This window comes from Xiphias gladius, chromosome 1 (assembly GCF_016859285.1).
Source record: "Xiphias gladius isolate SHS-SW01 ecotype Sanya breed wild chromosome 1, ASM1685928v1, whole genome shotgun sequence".
Taxonomy (NCBI): domain Eukaryota; kingdom Metazoa; phylum Chordata; class Actinopteri; order Istiophoriformes; family Xiphiidae; genus Xiphias; species Xiphias gladius.
Genome location: NC_053400.1, coordinates 257598 through 281887, shown reverse-complemented (window position 1 = coordinate 281887; position 24290 = coordinate 257598). Strand labels below are relative to the sequence as shown.

The 24290-nt window shown below is 38.4% G+C and overlaps 1 protein-coding gene across 4 annotated transcripts in view; it reads right to left on the bottom strand.

The window, feature by feature from the left end:
* The window catches only part of dok4 (docking protein 4), a 74941-nt gene that overhangs the window by 32844 nt on the left and 17807 nt on the right, over positions 1–24290 (bottom strand). For 3 of the 4 annotated variants that reach the window (XM_040128810.1, XM_040128794.1, XM_040128819.1), the window contains one exon: positions 2425–2891. In XM_040128810.1, coding sequence (XP_039984744.1) covers positions 2425–2534 — 110 coding nt within the window. In that variant the 5' untranslated portion in view covers positions 2535–2891. Of the gene's footprint in view, positions 1–2424; positions 2892–8902; positions 8987–24290 lie in introns of those variants that run through there. The other variant, XM_040128801.1, reaches the window with a different exon arrangement.

The following is a 24290-nucleotide window of genomic DNA, read 5'->3' as shown; positions in this document are numbered from 1 at the left end:
GACCAAGATATATTACGATTATTAACAGGAGGAACAAGTCATTTATGCACCACTGCTGTTAAGGTAACGTAACGTTACACTATGCGTCATCTAACGATGTTGTTCAGCCGTTGTATATTTTCTTTTTCCTTTAACGGCCATGTATGAATGAGAAAATGGCTCCAAATAACATTAAATAATTTCAAATATTTTCCTTACTGATGCAACAATTGATTCTCCAGTAATTTTCTTGGCTGTATATTACTCCTGTGGTGAAAAAAAATCAATTTTAAGTTTTACGTCAAGTTCTTCAGTAAGAATACTGATCAGAGAAAGGGTTACTTTTAAATTAATCTACACTCAATTACCAGTACAATACAACAGGCCCAATATTCTGTCAACCTTAATTCATATAAATAGGATGGACAAAATATTAGGAACACCTCTCAGTATAACTTAGTACCTTTCAACAGTGCAGCAAATTACAGCCTCCAAATGAAATTAAAATAAAGCAACACCTTTTCAAAAATATTCAGTGAAAACTGAACCTAATAATCTTTATTTAGGGGAGATTTATTATAGGCTTGTTGTATAATACTGCATTAGTTTTATCAAGGTGTACCTAGTAAATTGTTAAGTGAGTCTATGTGTCACAGAAATCCTTTTGAATTTGCGATCCTGTATTCTCTGATCAGATATCTGACAGATATCTATTATTATTATTATCAATATTATAACACAGATGTGAGAAGGAAATTAGATTAAGATGATTACATGACTGAATGAACACTCTCTTAAAAAATCCTGAAACAGGTGACACCGCATTCATAACAGGTAGAACAAGGGTAATGCTGGATTGCTTTGCTAATTAGTGTTGATTATTCTGCTGATGGCACTATATAATTATGCTATTATCCAAAAAAAACAAGTGACCTTAATGTATTGGCTGAGTTATAGATGTAATGAGTGTGAATGGGATCTTTAAAACACTTCTGCACTTGGCTGTAATGCATTACAGTATTTAATTTATAAACTATACAGCTCATCATAATGAGTAATAAGTATACTTGATCAGTGTACAATATTGACCGTCTGAAAATTGAAGAGAGTTTGTACAGTGTAGAGCTATGTTTTGTAACTACAATGGAGTTGAATGGGCCTCCATAGGTTTTAATGCATTACATCATAAACTGTTCATGTCATCATAATGAGCTTATAATAATGATAACAACAATAAAAATAATATTAATAATCCTCAGGCAGTGAGTTCCACAGCTGAGGAACCCAGGGAGCAAAGTCCCCGTCAAGACATGTCACTAAAGGTGACTTAAGATTTAGTAGGGCCCTGCCAGAGTATCTCAATCAACAATCATGCTCATAGGGAGTTAGTATATATAGACAGCAACAAGCAGTAAAATCTTAAAATTAGTTCTAAAACTCAGAGGGAACCATATGAAGGGCAGCAAGGATTGGTGTGATGTGGTCACTTCTATATACAGTATATCACATTGCAATATTGAACATTTTGAAATTTCAGTGAAGTTTTTACTGTTTACAGGTGCTGTGCTAAAAGTACAACTGTGTTGAAAGGGTCTACATAGACTTGAATATATTAGGTAAGTCATACTAACACATAAACTGTACATATCCACATAATGAGCTTACGTACAGGTTATCAGAGAGCAATATTGCAATATTTTGAAATTAGAATACAGTTTGCATTACATAAATGTACAAAGTTAAAATTCAGTGGACTGATTTGGCCTCCACAGAGTTTATTGCAATATATAACCCATAATAACTCATAAACTGTTCATCCTCATAATGTGGCATCATAATGAACATACTGTATGTATAGCTGATTAGTGGGAAGTCATTTTCAAACATTAGGGGAGTTTGTTCTGTACACAGTGGCTGTGATATAAATACAATAGATGTAAATAGGAATTGCTTTTGACTATTAAAAGTTCATAAGTTACTAACAGTTATCAAAAATGAAAAGGTCTAGCACCCATCAACAAAGACTTACACACGATTTGACAAAATAGTCACGTTGGTCATGACTGTCGGAGTACATACCATTCAGAAAGTTCTTTAAAAAAACTCAAGTTTTTCAGGAATAGCTGAATGTGCAAATGTATGCAAAAAACACAAAAAGCCAGATACTGCATAAAATATGCACATGTATGTAGATATATGAACAGTATATGTAGCTCAAACAACAACGTAAGCAAAGCAATCACACCAGTTATCTCACCCAGCTGGTGGAAACTTGTAGCTACTTTAAGAAAAATCTATATTTGAGATTTGCCAACCTGTTAACAATCCTTGTTTTACAGTGTAAAGCTAGGGTTGTTCTTTTTTGATGGATGTGATAAAACACAGACACACACACACACACAAACAAACACACACACACACACACACACACACGCACACACTCACCCCCAGCTTGCGGCTGCGCATGCGCACGTAGCCCTGCTTGACAATGTCGTTGAAGTTGGAGGCCATCTTCGGAGGGAGGGTAACCTGCTGACAGTCGCTATGGAGACCATCCAGATGTTTCTTTCCTCCCTCAACCAGTCGCTTGCTTTTTCCTGCTACCTTACCAAAGCTTCCAGCTTCTTTACACTTTGTGGCTTCCTTTCTTTCACTTGTCTGTCTCTTTAAGGATTGTGTGGTTTTCCTCCCTTTAAGTCTTTGTGTTTCTATCTCAACTCTCCTCTTTCGCAGAGCTCCTCACATCTCCCTCCCTGGTTTTACTGCTCCTTCTCTTTCCTTTTTTTCCCCTTCTGTTCGATTTGTTCTTTCCTCTTTTGCCTCTCACTCCTCTTGTGCTTATCCTTTAGTGTGTCCTCCTTTCATTCATTCTTCATCAGATGGGTCTTCCCTCATCTCCCTGCTTGGCATCTCTAAGAAATGGACAGACAAAGAGATAGAATGAAAGCAAAGAGGCAGAAATGGATACATATATATAAATATATATATTATTCATTGAAGAGTGAGGAGCAAAACATTATCCTCCATTATTCATGCCGATGGCATGCACTGTTACTGAGTGCATGTATGCAGGATGGCTGCTTGTGACATGTCTTTGTGCCGTAATGTACAGTAAATTGTATGTGGGGTTATATCTGCCTTTATTTGTTTGAGTCTGTGGGTGAATAAATTTGAGTAAATGAACACACGTGTGGGCTTGTGTTTTGTGTGTGTGTGTGTGTGTGTGTGTGTGTGTGTGTGTGTGTGTGTGTGTGTGTGTGTACGTCTAGTGCCATGAAATGAGGCTTTAATGCTCTAAAAAGGATATCAAGAGGAGGGAGCATCTATTAAGAGGTACTGTATCCATGAAAAAAGGTATAAGGTTTAACCTGTTCTCTAATCAGTCTGATTACCCCTCATGCCAAGCTGTTTATTCCCTGATTCCACCCTGATCTCTTCATCCTTTCCTTTCAGCATTTGTTATGTTGCAATGCTGCTAAAAACACAAGGTTACAGAAATGTGCAAACATGGATCTGCTGTTGTAGTTCTCCTCATTTGTTGGTTTTAAGTAAGGTTGAGAGCAATGAGAACCAAAAAAGTTAAGCAGCAGGCCGTAAAAAACAGAACAATAAGCTAAAAGATGCTAAACGCTCCATAGAATTGAGGGGAAATGTGGAGTAGGCGATAATTCTCCATCTGTTGATCACCAAGAGTGACCTCTTACACATACATTAAGTAATTCCACAGTCACAGACAGGTCTGTTCAGTCAGAGACAGGTCCAGATATAAAATATTATAGCCACTTAAAATTTGCATATTTCATTGATTGCTGGGAAAAACTTTAATTTAACTGCACCTAGCAATAGCTTCTGCAGCTTCTGTGGTAAGAGAAAATTACCTCAATGGTAGAGATACACTACTCCTTACTGTTTGACTGGGACAAAACAAAACAACATGGCCTACAAAATGTTATCTCCTTCAGGAAATAAAAAGAAGAGGAAAGCTGAAATATATTCACACAAGGCAGCCAAAAAGAATGGAAAAGCTTCCTCCATTGCTTGTAAACACAACTCAGAAAAAGTTTGTCAGTCTTCTGCACTGTCTACTGCGGAGTTAACCAAGCTAAAGCGAGTCCTTTATTCCACAATGGATAGAGTAAAACAGGATGCCACTCTGTTATCTTACAAAGAGAGGATTACAGTATCCACTCTTGTATGTATACACTGGGTATATATTCAGATAGATGAAAAAATGTGAACAACCCCCTAAAGTAGTAATGTAGTAGTAGAGTAGTAATGATGCCTCATTATAATCACTTCCAGGTTAGTCATTTTGAGTAGCACTGATCAGTTCTAAGATAAATACAATTTATCACAATGCAAATGGAAAACACAAGATCATCCCTATACTCTCAAAGGCTGTAATGTATTCTATGATGGTTTTCTCCATTATAGGGGAAAGAACTCTGTTCTCTCTGTAAAAAAAAAAATTCTCCATTGTGAAACTGAATTGAATATTTGTACTGATTCTTGCTGTTGACTGTTTTTTCCTTTGAGAAAACCTTCTGGAGGAAGATAAGAGAGACTGAAAACTACATCATATGCTTTGATTTTGGATATGATGGTCTCAAAACCATGTTTAGCACATGCGCCAAGTCCGAATCAACCCTTATGTCACATCTAGCTCAAATCTGATGCAGGAGAGCTGGTATCACAGTCTGCACATTAAGAAAAATAGACTGCTTCAGTCTGTGGATGGACTAGTGCAAGTAGAAAGAGACATGGGGATGAGGAGATGAAAGTGTGCCTGACCTAGAGCTCGAATAAACCATGTGTAAAGTACAACACAAACAAACACACAGACACACACTTCCCCACCAGACAGCGAGGACACTTGCCTCCTTCACTGAGTCATTTGCGGTAATAAAACTGATATACAAGGCGTGACATGACATATACGACCATTCATGCATCCTGTTTATACATAATGTGTCTGTGTGTGTGTGTGTGTGTGTGTGTGTGTGTATGTGGGAGTGTATGGGGTAGACATTTCCCATAGGGTTCAGTGGTAAATCTCCCTGACAACAGTGGAACAGAGACATTAAACTTTAACAAGGGGATCATTAATATAAACACGCACGCATGTGTGCATGCACGCACACGCACACACATGCACAAACACACACATACACACACACACACAAAGAAGGCCAGCAAAAGAGGAGACGGGGGAGGCTTATCATTATGGTAGTGTTGGCTTAGCTAAGTGGCTCGGGCACAAAAGACTATTAAACATTAAACAAACACACAGAATCAGAATAAAAGGAAGAGCACACAATCAAGCAAATACATGCAGAGATGTCCGTGACTAGAACATACACATGTGCATATGCATGTTTAAAAACAACAATAATCTGTGTTAATATGATAACACTGTATTCAATTGAACCAGTTTAAATAAATACTGTGTTCAGGAAGCACTGTGTTCAAGGTATGCTTTTCATGAATTACATTATACCATGAATAAGTCATTACCACAATCATTTGTGGACATTAGTATGCCTGCCATAAATAATTAAGAACAGTGCTAGAAAGACTATAAGCCTTTGGTATGCCCTACTCATCATTTTTCATTGAGTACCACCAGGGACAAGGGATAAAGGATTTGGGGAAAATATATAATTGATGTGTCAGTGATTTATCTGACCAATATGCAATTGGATTTAAAGCTACTCTATCTATATTTTTATATTAACAATGGATGATGAACCTAGAGAGAATTATCAGCAACTCTGCAGTTCCTCTCAGCTCTACGGAGAATCTTAACATCTTTCAGTTCATTGTTTTGGTTTAGTCATATCACAACAGGCAGCTGTTTATAGCAAAAAAACTATAAACAGCAAACCCACTGTTCACTACCTGCTCAGCACCAAACAGCAGGCAGACAAAGTTAGCAACTCACTGATGAATGTAGTGGAGCATTTAGCAGCTAAGGTGCCAGTTATTTCCCTCAGGAGCTGGGGGAGACCAAAACAGAGGTAAAAGGAGAGTGACTATGGGACTTACATTAACCAAAAACATGATTCTAGTGATGTGTTTACAGCTTATTGTGCTGCCCTAAGTGGGGCATTAACATGGACATTGATTTCTAAAACTTTAACTTAATATCTAACAACCCCTTATGATACGATTGACAGCTCTTCACTGTAGTAGCTTGAGCTAATTTCAACTTTAAAGACTGACAGTGGATGAGCTTCTTTAAAGCCCTGAATCCCAGAGGTCCTAATTTGCTCTTCTGAGGTGACAAGTTAAAAACATTGATATCGTGTCCATAGAGGTTTAACTGGGAAATTCTGTTCATTATTTTATTAATAAAACAATTTTTCAGCCATCATCGCAAGTTCAGCCATCATCGCAAGATTTCAAGAGAAACTCACCACCCTGTTAATCTTTTTGAAAAGCAAAACCATACGATACGCTTTCTATCTGTTGCTTCTTCTTTCTCAGATAAACAATCCTTGGTCAAGTGTACAGTGAATAGTACTGATACTGGCATTTAGAGATCTTATTAACCAGAAAACTGCATTAATTTCATGGCTACAGAGTGTTAAATTCTCCATCTGGCAACAATTGGTGAAACAGTCACTGTTGCTGACTAAAATTTTCACCTCTAACACTCATTTAAATCGCAATTTTGATATAAAAACAATTAATCCTTCAGCCTTTTCAGATACTATTGTATACTGGGATACAGTGGTGGATAAGCCTTGGTGAAAAATCTGCTGAACTGTTTGTAGAAAAATAGAGAAAGAATGCACTTTTATTCCACGGTACACAGAACTGAAGCTTTGAAGAAATGTCGGAGCAGGAGAAAGGTGACATTACTTACATGGATGCTCGATTTTGTACCATTTTGATGTGTCTAGAGAGCTAATGAAATTAGACCACTGCATTTCATATTATTTTAAAATACTTCTCTTTCAGGTCACTCATGTATGTCCCATACAGAACTCAACAATCCACTGACTATGCTATCATGACTCAGGTTGGATGATATGCTATTAAGTCCAGTGAAACGAAACCAATGACACTTGAGTGTGTAAAAAATTATCATATAGTATGATTTACAACTGTGACCAATATACACTTTTTAATTTTAATGCTTAAGTTGGATATATTAAAATGTTTTTAATCTTTGAATTTGATTCTTTCCATAGTTTCTCTAATTCATATTTGACTCTTATTTCTAATTTTAAATTCGTATTGCACACGAACCTTCTTAGCACAGCTTCAAAAGTATGCCATCCTGCACTTCACTGCACTTTTTGTATGAGTATGTGACAAATAGAAACTCAGAATCTTGAATATGTTTTCATTTTAACTTCATTTTGATAGTAATTATAAATTTTCAAACTGACTATATTTTTTATGAAACGTTTCTCATACATCATGCATATACAAATGGAAAATGAGATTTTAGTTTGAATGATTTCATTTCAATATTGGCCGCTATGGACTTCGATTCAAACAACTCTTGGCTAGATGAGTGTCATAATGGTAGAAATTAGAGGAAGACAAAACATTTGCCTTGAGATGCTGTCACAAGCAGAGGGAAGAGGAAGGAATAGTAAACTCACTGCCCACTACTTTCCGGATTCAAACGAAAAGTTCCAAGAACAGCCCCTATGAACCAATTCACTGTTTTGAAAAGCTTAAACTGTGCATTTTTTGGCAAATCTCTTATAGCCTGATTTGGTCATATACTATAAGAGAAGGTTTAAATATAATATAATATAATATAATATAATATAATATAATATAATATAATATAATATAATATAATATAATATAATATAATATAATATAATATAATATAATATAATATAATATAATATAATATAAAAAGACAAAAAACTTTAAAAGACAAAAAAAGATACAAATATGTGTAATGTCCATTACACATAAGGAAAAATACTTATACTTAAAATAGCTTGTCAAAAACAGTAAATCATAACAATGGCAGAACATCGATTCCCTGATGCACCCTCATTGATCTTGTGTTTGCCCTTCCTGTGTGTGTTTGTGTGTGCGAAGACACCAATCAATAGAGTGTTAACAGTCTACTCCGACAAGCCATTACACCTGACAACAACACATCCAGCTACAGCTCAAACTATTCTCACTCACAGTTATGAAAGCGTTAGACATCTGTATATCAATGTCAAATGAACTGTGCTGCACTGATATAATGAGCATGAACAAAAGAGGTGGCAGCCTGTGTCACAAGTAATACTGTCAGTGGTAGGACTTTTTACAAGTGCAGTCAGTAATATTTTATTGGCTCTGCACATGAAAACAATAGAATAACAGCCACAGGTTGCCCTGTTCTGTCATCACAGTGGCTGCTGAGACTTTAGTCTTTCTTAACAAGCCGGCTGGCCCGGCTCTAATTATTTCCTTGAAATGGTCTTCACTGTTTACATTCTACAGCACAAGAAGATAAGCTAGCAAGGCTACCAAAAAGCAGCCTACAAACACCTTGTAAATCTGTCACACGACCCTCACATTGCAAGAGGCTGAGGTGAAGAGTGTGTTTTTTCAGACTTCAAAAAATTACAATATTGATGAGTACTTGGCGTGCATTTGTTGTAGCTAACATCAGCCATATAAGCTAGTAAGTTGTGTTTGCAACATAGCAAACATCAGTTGGCATTTCCTAACAAAGAGAAAAAAAAATGCAATTATGTTCATTGCTGTCTGCCCAATTTCTTTCTCTCACCGAAGTTGGCAGTTTCAAAGTGTATATTTAGTGGCTTTAAATTTGGTATTTAAAAAAGTTAGTGAAGCTTCGAGGATTGACTCTTTTTCACCTACGCAACATTGCAAAAATCAGGCACATCCTGTGTCAGAAAGATGCAGAAAAACTACTCCATGCTTTTGTTACCTGTAGGTGCTCCTCTGTTGCCCTCAGCCCCTGGCTCCTGTCACTGTTCATTTTCCTCCATTCCATGTCCTCCCCTTTACACCTGCCATTCTCTTTTTGCCCACAAGATGTCCATGGACCTTTTTCCCCTGTTCCAAATGCTCACCTCTTTCCTGTCTCCAATCATCTGGACTTCCTTCCCCACTCACACACCTGATTCCAGCTCCTTTATCACCTCAGCCAGTATTTATAACAGCTCTTTTTCCCCAGTCATTCTCATCATCTGTGTATGTTACTGAGTGTCTTCCCTATGCATCTGCTTTTGTTCCTGGTGATTTTCCCTCGTGTGTTCAGTAGTGTTGTTGTTCCTTAACGTTTGCCTGTCTACCTGCCAATCTATTTATCTGTAGAACTGTCTTCCAGTCTAGGTCTGGGAAGCAGACAACCTTGCCATGTTCAGCTTAAAACTGGATCTGTGACTTGTTGGTGTTATTATTATCATTAGTAGTCTAATTATAATTATACATCTTTATCAGGAAGCTGCATTGTTCTCACTCCCAGTACAGTTCACATCAGATGTTAAAAATACTGTACCAAAACACAGGAGTGGACTGCTATTTAGAATGTCAAAATAAGTGTACTCGTCCTCTTTCTGTTTACTGGCAGATGGCAAACCCACAAGGTGCATACTGCCAGCTACTGTATAGGAGTGATTCTCAACTGTACTTAGGTAGTGAACAACATTATAAATGTGAAAGGTGAGCAGCGTGAGATTGGAGAGGGGGGGAATCGTACACAGGAACAGCATGAAGCAATCATACCTAATATGACGGACTTAGATACACCCCCTCACACAACTAATAAGATTACTGCCACATTCATACATCACAGTGAGCCATGACGACACACACACACCCAGCCTCACTTCGGAAGTGAAAGCAAAGCAAACTATAAGTGCAATACATTTGTGGGAACTTCTTCAACAGTTTCTGAACAGTATTTGTTTTCCATTGTAGAAAGAATGTCACAAGTTTGTTTGGCTGCTGAATGAGTAAAAAATTTAGATTAAATTTATTTCAACAAAAAGGTTCTATGATTTCTTGTTTTTGAAATCTCAAATTGTTTATTTGCTCTATGCTCAGCTGCAAAAGTGGAGGTTTTCTAAAACTTTTGATTGGTAGTGTATATCTTTGAGACTTGACTGCAGAGGAAATGTAACAAAGCGAGGCAGAGGATAAAGCGGCTACTGTTGCTGTGCAGCAGTGCTGCTAACCTGGAGGACAACAACAGAGTCACCTGGTAGTATCTGTGCTCCAGTAGACCACCAAATACCATAGGGAAGTCATGAGAACCAATACATTGGTAAAAGGTTGATGCCAAAATTCTGACCATACTTGTTTGTCTACAGTACCAAAGGTACCGTAGATGTCGTAGGTACTGAAGATATGATTCTTCCAGGACTGACAAGGGCAGCATAATAACCCTACCACTGTTCTAGTCTGACGTCAAACTTGAAGAGAAAAAGAAGAAGGCGGGCACAGTAAACAATAACAACAACACCTGGAATGGCAGCAGCAAGTGCGACTGCAGCAATAGGTCTACCGCGACCTGTGGAAAAAAAAACATGCCAAGACTAGTGTATGGCGATATCTTGAATGTGACGCGGATCATCATGGACAAGTTATAGACAATCAAAGACCAGTATGCAAATGGTGCCACAGAGAATTTCAAATGAAAGAAGGAAACACTTCAAACTTATCTAAGCACCTCAAAAACAGGCATCCGGATCTTTACACAGAATTCAGGGTGAGTGACTTTAAATTATTAACTTTATATTAACAACATGTTGTTATCTTGTTTAGGCTAACAGAGTGAAAATGCATAACATTAGCTGGGTGCTCACAACATTAGTAGGCTACTGTAATTACCGGTCAATCTGTCAAAATAGAACGCTGACTTTTTAAATTAAATCTTCACACCACTGGTCTGTCACCTTGTTAGTCAATTTAAACTACTACTTGCACACTGACTATATGGAGGTGTGTGCATGTGTGTGTGCGCTTGCGCGTGTGTTTTAGTACACTTTGTATGCAGCAGCATCTGTTGTTTTTCATTTTTTTACTTTGAGATCAAATTTGGTATCGAGAATCGTGGAATTTAGATGGTATTGGAACCGATTACCAAATTTCTGGTATCATGACGTCCCTAAAACGCCACCTGAAATCGACTCACTATGCTACAATAAGTTTGACACTGGTCTGGTTTTTCAGACTGTGTTTTGAAGGCCACCATGAGGTGGATGAGACTACAAACGGTTGAAATTAGTCCATCCAAAGATAAAAGTATTTATAAAGGCAACACTTCAAAGGAGGGCAGAAAGGCCGCTGTCATAGAGATCAAAGGATGAAAGAGGATCAGAGAATTAACAGTGATGTGACCAGCATTTTTAGAGAGCTGTGAATGGTTAGACCTATCTTATTCCATACTGCAATCTGGTTTGAAACACTTTTGTTTAGTGAAAAGTGGACCTGTTGCCAATTACCCCAAATTTTGGGGTAAGTGATTGTTAGCCGCGGTAGTTAGCAAGCCCCCAGTAGCCGGTGCGAGCCGACCCAGCATGGCCCCTACTCTCCCCCAGCAGCTCCCAAGCAAGAAGCATAGCCCTAAGCAGAAGCCCATGCTTCACCACTGACCAGTTCATGATTCAAACAGATACTCCCCACTCAGCGACACACCTGCTGAGAAACCAACTCTGGTTATTGGCAGCTCTATCTTGAGAAATGTGAAGTTAGCAACAAGGGCGACCTGGGGCGAGAGCAGGCAACTTAGATTCCTATTTGAAACTGCTGGCTGAGGATAAACGTAAGTACAGTAAGATTGTTATTCACGTCAGCTGTAACGACACCCGATTACGCCAATCGGATGTCACAAGAATGAATGTTGAGGCAGTGAGTACAGATGCAAAGACAATATTGACTCCGTAGTTTTCTCTGGGCCCCTGCCTAATCTGACCAGTGATGACATGTATAGCCATATGTCATCATTCAACCGCTGGCTGTTGAAGTGGTGTCCAGCAAAAAACTTGGACTTTGTAGATGGTGGACTTTTTGGGGGAGACCTGGTCTGATTAGGAGAGAAGGCATACATCCCACTTTGGATGGAGCAGCTCTCATATCTAGGAATCTGACTGAGTTTATTAGTAGAAAAAAACCATGACAACCCACAGTTGAGACCAGGAGGAAGAGTTGCAGTCTTACACACTTCTCGGCACTTCCATTACAGCAGTCACCCACCCAAAACCCCATAGAGACTGTGTCTGCCCCCCAAACACCTAAATAAATTAAATCAAAAATAAACAGAAGAGGAGTTGCACACAGAAACCAAATAAAAATTAAGACCACCACTACAGAAGTACAAAAAAATAGGAAAATTAAATGTGGACTCTTATACATTAGATCGCTCCCATCCAGAACTGTATTAGTAAACGATCTAATATCAGATCATCATGTTGATATATTTAGTCTCACTGAAACATCGCTGTGTCATGATGAATATGTTAGCCTAAATGAATCCACTCCTCCCAGTCATATTAATACTCACATTCCTCCACGCGCCGGCCAAGGAGGTGGAGTTGCAGCCATTTACAATCCAAGCCTTATAATCAACCCAAAACCTAAACTCAATTATAACTCATTCAAAAGCCTGGTTCTTAGTCTTACACATACATCATGGAAAACTTTAATAGTGTGAGCTGGTTTAGGTCCTATTTATCAGATCGATTTCAGTTTGCAATAAATCCTCCATATACTCAAAAGTTAGTCACAGAGTTCCACAAGGTTCTGTGCTTGGACCAGTTCTATTCACCCTATATATGCTTCCTTTAGGCAATATTAGTAGGAAACACTCCATAAACTTCCATTGTTATGCAGGTGATACCCGATTGTATTTGTCAAGCCTGATGAAACCAATCACTTACCTAAACTTCAAGCATGCCTTAAGGACATAGAGACCTTGATGACCAGCAACTTTCTGCTTTCAAAATCAGACAAAACTGAAGTCATTGTACTAGGCCCGCAACACCTCAGAAATACATTATCTAATGATATAGTTAATCTAGGATATAGGAATATAGGGAGTTATCTTTGATCAGGATATGTCCTTTAACTCTCACATAAAATAAACTTTTTTTCAGCTACGTAACATTGCAAAAATCAGTCACATCTCGTCTATAAAAGATGCAGAAAAATTAGTCCATGCTTTTGTTACTTCTAGGCTGGATTATTGCAACTCCTTATTATCAGGCTGTCTCAACAAAATACTCTCCAACTGATCGAGAATGCTGCAGCGTGAGTACTGACAAGAAGTAGGAAAAGAGATCATATTTTTCCTGTGTTAGCTTCTCTGAACTGGCTTTCTGTAAAATACAGAATAGAATTTAAAATCCTCCTCCTCACCTACAATAGTACCCTATTACCCCAGTAGAACACTGCGCTCCCAGAACGCAGGCTTACGTGTGGTTCCTAGAGTCTCCAAAATTAGAAATGGAGGCAGAGCCTTCAGTTATCAGGCTCCTATACTGTGTAGGCTTAAAATCTTCCTTTTTGATAAAGCTTACAGTTAGGGCTGGCTCAGGCTTGGCTTGAACCTCCCCTTAGTTATGCTGCTATAGGCCTAGACTGCCGGGGGACTTCCCGTTATGCATCAAGCTCCTCTCTCCTCCTCTTCCTCTCCATGTGTACACATTCATATTCCATCAATGCTCGTTACTAACTTGTATTCTTCTTTCTAGTTTTGTGCTTTCTCAACTCTCTACTCTCTCCCCCTGTCACTTTCTGCAGGTATTTCTGCCCCTGGTGCTGCAGAGTCTGGATCTGTGACTGCAAACCATCTGACTACCCTTATGATCCTGCTCAACACCCACTGCTTCAATTATTACAATTATCATTATTATTATTATATTTAATTAGAGACTGTGTCTTATGTAGATCATAATAAAGATTATGATCAACACCTGCTCTGTACTAAAAGTGTCCTGAGATAACCCCTCTTATGATTGTGGAGCTATATAAATAAAATTGAATTGAATTGAATTGAATTGACAATCATGAGGGTGCTTAGATGTTATATCTAACAATTTACGGAGATTGGACTTCAACCTAAGATGAGTAATTTTGTGTAAGAGTGCCATGTGGTGGCTAATATGCACCATATTTTGCACAAGACCTATTTAAAGATATAACATCACTTTCTTTGTATGAGTACAAGTTTTTCGTTCTTAACCTTTGTATTTATGGAAGTATGAAAACTCTTCTATTAATTTCTCATCATGAGAGTACATAGATGATCACACTTACAGCCTAATAGTAGTTTGGAAAAACAATTTCAGCATATTTCATGATTTTGAGAACAAAAGCACCACCTAGGAGCCAATTGGCGCCAAGTTTTGTACAGATCATGGTAACCTACTGAGCCAAGTTTCATGTTAATAGGATTGATTGTTGCCAAGACATGCAACGCTTCCTGTTTTGACTGTAATCTATAGGAAGTTGTTCCCTTATTGTTAAATTGTTTGCACATTTCGCAAGTTTGCAAAAAAAAAATTATAGGCGGAAATGGGACTCGTCTATATCATGAGATTCACATAAATTCAGGAAACGCATGCACAGGTTTGATGAACTATGCGGGAGTTACTGGTCAAGATGCACTTACCTTGATTATAGTGCCATCTGCTGGTCGTCATGTGTCATTTTTGATGTCTGACGTGCACCATTCTAAACCTGCCCTGAAAATTTCACGGGCATAACTTTTACAGTGTATGCTGTAGTACCCCTTTTACGAACAGAAGAATAAAAAAATATATAGATTTTTATTAAAAAAGGGTTCCAAGCACCGCTGGCACTGGGAGCCACACTGCTTTACATGCGTGTCCCCCAGTCCCAGAAGTATATTGGAAATAATCCCAGTCAACACACACACACACACACAGGTTTCTACTAATTAGCTGGACTAATCACAGAGCTCGGCCTTTATTGATGCCCTCCACTGGTCCAACAGCCAAGCCCACACAAACATCAAACATCCCAACCTACGCATAGACACACACACACGCTGACACACACATACAAAGTAAAACATAAACAACGGAGAAATTGATCTGTAAATCAATTATGCAACTCTATTTGGAATGGATTGTGTTCCCAATTTAGGATGTGTGAATTGGATTTGTCCATGAGCACATGACTGGCACACGGCTTAAGGAATCTGTGGATCAGTTCACTTGTGGGACAAAACAAAAGCCATTAAAGGTGAGGGTTGTTATTGTGCCATTGTGCCTAGCACTCAGTTCACTGAGTGACAGTTAGCCTGTAGATACTATTCTTTCTGCCTGCAGAGTTCGGTGAGATCCATTTGGTTGACGGACTATTTGAAGGTCTGTTAGTGTTAATAGCTGTTTTGCATATTGATTTAAATACTTTCATCATTTCCAGTTCAGAGCCAAGCTAGATTTTTCCCCATACTTGCAGTCTTTATGCTAAGCTAGGCTAACCTTGCCCTGACTCCGGATGTATACTTAACACAAAGAAATTATGTTAATATCAATCTTCTCTTCTCACTCTCAGAAAGAAAGAGAACAAGCATATTTCCCAAAATTCTCACTTGATTTTTTTTCATGAAAGCTTCATTGTTGTTATTGTGCCATTATCAAGAGAAAACCCTCAAATTTTATCGTGTGTCATCTCAAACTGCTGTGCAAAACAAGAAATAGGAAAAAGGGAAAGAAAGTCACAGGGAAAACAAAGACACGGGGAAAGAGAGAAACAGAGAACAAGAGGAAAGACAAAAAAAAGAGAGAGAGGAAGAGAGCTGGTGAAAAAGATGAAAAACTCAGATGATTCTTTGATTGGCTGATGGACTTTCTTTGTTCCAACAATAGTGAAACTGTGGCCACTGCCTTTACAAATTTGCATACAAATGTTTTGTATCAATATTTTATTGAGTCTGGTATTTACTGTCTGAACTGGTATGTACTGCCTTCTGGAATCAGCCACAGCCTCACCGTCTGAGTTTGACACTGACAAAACCTTTTTTTCCTGCCTACTCAGCTTTTATATATTACCAGTAACTTAAACACAAACATTACAGTGTGACAAATTTTAGATTTCCTTAAACAGTACAGGTGGTGAATCCTTGACATGTTATCCACCAAGGACTTGCCGCAGATGGTGAGATTATTCAGCACTACAAACCAGTATATTCAGCTCAACCTAACACAACTGGGTTGCTGCTGCTGATACCAGACACAACACTAGCATATTATAGCTTTATAAAGTCATTATGGCTAATGTGTTAGCAAATGTTTGCCTATTTACACATCCAGCAGAGATAGACCGACATTAGCTTTCATTTGGTATTGTGCTTCTGGCCACCTGACAAATCTAAGAAATATATTAACTCCCTCTTTAGCTTTGGTTTGGTCTCAACCAGCTTTTTAGCTGCTACTGCTCCACTATGTTCACCAGCTAGCTGTTGTGTCTGTCTGCTGTTTATTGCTCAACAGGTTGTGGATAGTGGCTACATCGGAGTATTTCTCTGATAACGAGATTGATGAGAGCAGTGAGAGTGAACAAAACAGTCCTGTTAAATACAAATCAAAGAGGTGAAAGAGGCTACAAATACTCGATATAGAGCTGAGGGAAACTGCAGAGTTGGGTGATTAACTGTGGCTATGTCACTGAAGTGACCTCTTTCACATTACGCTTTCTTTTTATCTCTTTTTTGCCTTGATCACTGTTTGTCAAAAAGACTTGGATTGTGATGAAAGGTAAATTTCAGAGGAATCTGACAAAGTGTAATCTAATCTAATTCAATTTTCTTTGTGATGGATTACTCAAGCAAGTTTCAAATCTCTGCAGAGAGATTCTAGTTATGCACTGAATGAATGGAAACCAGTTTCTGTAAGAAACCACACCTGGATTTACCTTCTCCAGGGGCTCTCAGAAGGTTGTTAGAACATTTTTCACTGCCGTTTTTTGCTGTTTTGTTGTATGGCTGTAGTTGTGCCTCAGCACTGCATTTGATTCTCATTTATGTATTTTTTCATGGTTAGTAGGGTGATGATTTAGGTGTTTTGACCCTTGAAGAACATATACTGTGTATGAAAATATATTTAATGTATTCATATCCAAAAGATTAACAAATTGCAATATGATACAGTACACGATGTGTGTAGTTGACTTGGTCCTGTGCTTTTGACATACCCAAAAAACACAGTAAATGCCCACAAATGGGCCTCTCAAGTTCTGAATAGTTTGACATTTTGAGAAACACATCTTTTCACTTTCTCTCAGAGAGCTAGATGCGCCTAGTTATCTTAGCTTAGCATAAAGACTGTAAATGAGGGAAACAGCTAGCCTGAATCTGTCCAATTGTAATAAAATCTACTTTTCCCGTTGACAGCTCCCAGCCAGAAAAAAAATGATACAGGACATAACTTCTAACTACCTTACCTCTCATTTAAGTCTCCACCAGAAAGAAAATAACTATATTTTTTAAAATGGCAAACTATTCCTTTAAAGTAAAGTAGGCAGAATTTGTAGTAAATCGACTTGGTCCTGTAAGGAAGAAAAATAATTTAAATATTGGATGTGAGAAGGAATGACTTGTGAAGAGGAATATTTTTGCAGTGATAACAGCAAAGTTAGACAATAAGAGAAACTGAAAGAAAAGGTAAGGGAGCAATGATGAAACTAAAATTACTGCCTTGCAGTTGTCAAGCTGTAGTTTACATCCATATCTGTCTATCTCATAATATATGTAGTGGAGACTTTGTTAGGAATTTAATAAAAGGTATTTAGTGTATTTTTTGGCAAATTTTTGATTTGTCTTATAAGGAACTAAATAAAATTGATTTGACTTTACTTTATTAAATTCTGCTGTATGTTTACTCTATTAGTGTGTAAGTTCATTGAGAGAAACAAAAAACAGAGTCAACTTCCTTGCATGTGTTCACAGGCTTGGCCAGTAAAGCTGATTCTGATATAACACAGAGTTGTAGCCATGACAGTAAACAATGCTTGCTGCAAAGAACCTACAAATTCCAAAACATGGATGCTTCACACACGTCTTCAACCCGGCAGCACAGAAGATCTATACAGTCACTACAGTTCAAGGTGGGAACCCAAGATTAGTGTCACCAATTCAGTGCAAGACCAAATGTGAACTATGGTCCCCCTCTGTTCTTGAGTTATTAAGTTGAATAATGTCCACAAAGGTTTTTTTGCAGAACATTATGATTTTACAGTGAAGCTGACCTTTGACGTTTTATAGATAAAATGTTATCTCTTCATCATTTTATCCTGTTAGGTATTTTTGTGAAATTGTGTCATAATTAGAGTATGAATTCTTGAGTTATGGCCAAAAACGTTACAGTGACCATGACCTTTGACCACCAAATTCTAGTCAGTTCATCTTTGAATCCAAGTGGATGTTTTTGCCAAATCTGAAGAAATTCCCTCCTGGCACTCCTGAGATATCACAAGAAAGGGACAGATGGACTGTTGCTAGCGCGGAGACATAAAAAGAGCAAGAAAACCAAAAGTGGGGGAGTTGGGGATGAAACAGAGCATTTCAGATGCTCATCTCCTCCTTTCTCTTTTTCTTGCACAAAGACGTGCACACACACACACACACGCACGCACGCGCGCACACACGCACACACACACACCCTTATGCCTCTTCCCAGTCCACCCCAAGGCTGACACTTGGGAAAGCGTCAGTCTGTCTGCTCATAACTATCCGTCACAGATAATGGTAGAGATAAACACAGAGACACACACACACACACACACACACACACACACACACACACACACACACACACACACACACACACACACACACACTTGCACTCCCATGCTCACACACAAACGTGTCCCTGGACAGCTGGGCAATAAACAGACAAGACAGTCCGTCTCCAGCCCCATATCAGATGATTGTGAATGAATGCATCCACTACAAACACACACATACACACCCATACTACTCAGAGCCATAACCACCCATAGTTATCTTACAAGAGGCGTTTGAATTGTCAAGCACACTTTTTCACATCACAGTTCCAAGAAAACCACGATAAACAGCTCACCTCAGACCTTTAGAGTCGACACTGTTTGGATTCAGGAATATTTGGATACATTTATGTTAAAAAGAAAAAAAGTAAGAGAGAGCAACACAGAGCAATTTGAAAAACTAACTTCCTTTGTCTGAAAGCAACATGGAGAAAATTGAAGCAATGAACCACAAAATAAAACATATTAAAGATGGGGGGTGTATTATATGATTGAGTGAGGCTAAATTAAGGCCTATTTTCATGCAGCACAGAGTATAGTGACTGTGACAGCAAAGTGCCAATTATGCTCATTTCACAGCTTGCCATGACATTGCTTGCTCTGAAACAGGCATAGCAGCAAACCAGAGAGACATGTCCATACAAATTGGGTGACGCAGTGTAATGTCGGTAAAAACATTTATGCCTGGGCCTCTGCCCTATCAAAAGCCTCACATGACGTTGGTGCACTAATGTGCCTCTGGCACACACACACACACACACACACACACACACACACACACACACACACACACACACACACACACACACACACACACACACACACACACACTCACAAATATCAGCCAAATGCAATCATGTCAACATTGACCACAATCTCAAAGGAAAGTTTCCAACATCTTGTGGAATCCATGCTACAAAGAACTGAGGCTGGTTGGTAAATTACATAATTAATCAGTCAGTTATAAAGACTATACAGCCAGTGTATGGCTTGAAGGTGATGTGTTTCAGAAGCAAGCCAGTCTCTCCTAAATTCAAAAAAAGCACATGGATGGACGCTGTGCTCTGGAGCAGACTAAACAAACCGACACTGCTTAGGAACTATAGTTCCCACTGATAAAAACAGTGGCTGGACATTTCCATCGCCCAGCACACTCTATGGTCTTGCTATGTCTTCTTTTGCAGAAAAAGCAACTAGAGACAGTTGTTGTTTTATAATGTCTTATCTGTACTTTTTGGTACATATGTAATCATGGCTGTTGAAATGTGAAAAGGTCTGGAGCATTATCATACTGTTGTGCCTGATCTGATGTGATCTGATGAATTACCTCCTCGTTATCAACAGGTTTCTAAAGCTTTGTATTTTTTTAGTTGCAACAGACACAAACAAAATAATGTAGTCCATCATCTAAAATCAAAAATTGGGCAGACAGTGACAGATCAGAGAACCATGCAATTGAATTGTGCTAGAGGGATGAACAGCACAAGATATTCCCTCATTTGGAGTCACTTCAGAATCTGTCATAGAAGTTGAGTTGGGTTGAGATCTGGGTACTGTCAAGGCCATTATATATGATTCACATTATTCTCATTGAGACTGGATTATGAGTTATAAATCTGTTTTTCCGCTCATTTATTCATTTTTTTTTCTTTGTCACTTGTGTGTATATTCTGTAAGTCCTTCAGTCCTTTATCTTGTTCTTTTTCTACATCCATTGAAGGCCATTCAAGAGCATTCATTTTCACCAACAAAGTCAAACAGAAGATTTTTATGTATCTGAATAAAAGCAGCAGCTTTTTTCTTCCTAAACATGTGGAAGCAAGGAAGAAAATTAGTCGTTTGTTTCTCTGTTAAAAAAATGCAAGTAGTAAAATTCTCACAGATTCATCAAAATAAATGCATCACACATGCTAAAAAGAATTATTTTGGGGTTATGCTAAAGCATACATTTAAAACCATCATGTAAAAAGCTTAAATGAATTGTTACCTTACTCACACTATTGTGCACTGCAAATATTTAATAGCAATGTTAATAATCACTGAAGTAAAACTTCTACAGGCAAACAGCAAAAATCTAAAACAAAATGTAATAAAACACTAATTTAAACTACACATGCAGTGCATAAGTCTTCCAATATAAAATGGAAAACAGACAAAAGATACAAGGTCTGCAATTCCAAAATAAGAGGTCTAAGCCCAAGGAGGCTGAGGGCTGCAATTGCAAAGCAGCGTTGCTTCTGGTACCAGCAGTGCTGGGAGCCCTATTGTAATCGCACAATTTTTTTTGATTTTATTTTTTTTATAATATTTCCAGTGGTAAAAGTGGTACTGCAACATACACCATAAAAGTTATGTAAGTGAAATCTTCAGTGCAGGTATAGGATGGTGCACACATGTCACACCAAAAATGACACGTCCACCAGCTATTATCAAGGTAAGCGTGTTTGGCCAGTTTCTCCAGCATAGTACAATGCACATTCAAAAACCTTAGGTGCACTTGTTCCCTGAATTTAGCTGAATCTCGTGATATAGGCTTTGTCCATTTCTGCCTATAATTTTTCTTCACAAAATTGTGAAATGTGCAAAACTTACTTTTTCAAACTCCTAGGTTGTTAGTCCAATCTGCATGAAACTTTGGACATATAATCTATGGACACTCGTGAGAGAAAGTTTCTTAAAGAATATTCCAATCAAAAAATACAAAAATTATAAAGGAATAACTTCCTATAGGTTGAAGTCAAAACAGGAAGTGTTGCATATCTTGAAAAATTGTCTTTCCAAACTACCCTTAGGCTGTAAGTGTGATCGGCATGTATCATCTATGTACTCTCATGATCACAAGTTATTAAGAGTTTTCATACTCAAAATATACAAAAGTTATAAAGGATATATAACATGTACTCATAAAAAGGAAGTGATATTTTTACATAGGTCTGTCTGCTTAATACAAAACTTGGGCCAGCAGTTTGCAGTGCCACACTTAGGTTCTGTACAAATTTTTGTCCATATGGGCCACTAGGTGACGCTTTACACATGGTTGAAAAATATGCAAAACCTAATTTTTCAAAGTCATCTTAGGTTGAAGTCTAATCTGCATAAATTGTTACACGAAGCATTTAAGCACCCTCATGATTGTCGGATTGATAACCCTAAAACTTGGGGTAAGTTGCAAAAGGTTCACTCAACCCCAAGTCCAGGGTTTATGCCAGACTATGTTAACCACGCTTCCTGGAGTACCCCTCAGAAACCTTGGTTGAATGTTTTCCAGTGTCTGTGCTGCTCTCAACCTGAGACTTGCATCGGGCCCATGGGCCTGAAGGTCCGACCTGTATCACCTCAACAGGCCGCCGGGTGCGGATTGTGCACCTGCCTGTGGGTCTAATTTTATTATTGTTAATTTGTTGATTATTTTTGATGAAGTGATTGATAATTTAGTCCGCAAAATGTCAAAAAATACTTATCAGTTTCCCTGAACCCCATGTGACATCTTCACATTTCTTGCTTTGTTTAACAAACAGTTAGGAACTAAAGTGTACACAATCTATAATAATATAAAACAAAGGAAAAGCTGTTGGTCTTAACATTCTACATAACAGATTTTGATCTTGAAGATCCTTTTTAACCTATTACATGTTGAAATATAGTCAGTGAAAAGATATCAAAACAAACTCTATACTGTATGTATGCTAACCAACCCGTTAAAAAAAAAAAAACATCCATTTTCATTTTTAATTTGTTACCCTCACGTTACATGTACAACCAAATGCTCTGCAAAGTTGTTTTTCCTGGCTTTAGAGAAAATGCTAGCAGCATGGCTCTAGGGACATTAGTGAGACCCACTGCTTTGGTTCTTTGAAATATCTTGACAACTATTGTATGGCTTGTCATGAAATTTTGTACGGACATTCATGTTCCCTTCAAGATTAGGTATAATCACTTTGATGATCCTATGACTTTTCACCTAGCGTCATCATGAGGTCCAAATTTCTGTCCAGTACTTTGGTTTATGACCAAATACTTGCAAAACTAATGACATTCCCATCAGCCTCAGCTGTACTTTGTGTTTACTGCTAATTAACAAATGTTAGCATCATCATTAAACGGCACAAAACACTAAACTAAAATGGTGCATGACAACATCATTGATGTGATGTGTGTAAGCATTTGGGTAAAAGCACTTCTGTACAGTAAGTATAGCCAGTAAGTGAAGCTGGACCTAGATACAGACAGATTTTCCTCTGGGTAAATTGGCTGACTTCATCTTTCTTGCTATTGTTGCGAGAATACTCATAGAATAATGCATTCCCTAGCGCCTTACCCTAACCTTAACCATCACAACTAAATGCCTAACCCCAACATTTACCCTAACCTCAACCTAAACCTGATTCTAACCTGAACCCTAAAACCAAGTATTAACCCTCAAACAGCCCTTTAAAGATGCGAGAACCGGCCAAAATGTCTTCATAATGATGGTTATGAGCAAAAATTTGTCCACACAACCATTAAAAGACATGTACACACACACACACACACACACACACAAACACACACAAACAAACAAACAAACATGCCTACATATACACATACAGGGCACAGTGGGTGGTACTAAATCTTTGCCAACTGCTACAGTCTGGTTCAAGACTAGGGAGGGTCATGCCTTTTTCCAGATTGGGTGACGAAAGGAAGGAGAAATGATGGAAGGAAATAAGAAAGATAGAAAGGGAGGAAGGAAAGCGGAAGCTAGGAAGGCAGGAAGGAACGAAGGAGGGAAAGGGCACTGGTCAATGAACACCATCTGTCAGTGCTAGTACAGACCACTGTCTACAGACATTACTGAGACTGGTGCCTGTCAAGTGTGCATGTGAGTGTGTGTGTGTTGTCAAAGACAGACAGACACACACACACACACACACACACACACACACACACACACACACACACACACACACACACACACACACACACCACCTGGGATCTGGGATTGTGTCTGCAGTATTGTTGTTGTGTTGGGGAGTTTAACCTTGGATTGCAAGACGTGTTTTTGGTAAATGCCTTGGAAAAATATAGTCTCTGTGTTTATGTGTGCATGTGTTTGTGTGTGTTAAAATTGGGCTTGTGAACACAAGATTTTGATCAAAGTGGAGAGTGGGCTTCCATTCCCAGTGTTTCCATAGCAATCCTGTGCATACACATCAAACAGCTGCACACTACTGGGAGATAGATGTGAGTGAATACATGCTTGTATGTATATAAATGTGTGGGTAACATACATTGGTTATCATCTGTTACTAGACCAGATTAAAGCCATAGTTAAAAGAAGCCTAGGAGAGATCAAAGTAAAGGACAGAGACTCTTCCTGTCTCTTTCTATCTACATCAGTCTGCCTCTTTGTGTCTCTCTCTCAAACACACGCACACACACACGCGCGCACACACACACACACACACACACACACACACACACACACACACACACACACACACACACACACACACACACACACAGTTCAGTAATCTCACTGATACCAGCGGCATAGCTGCAGCGCTCAAATTCATTTAGCT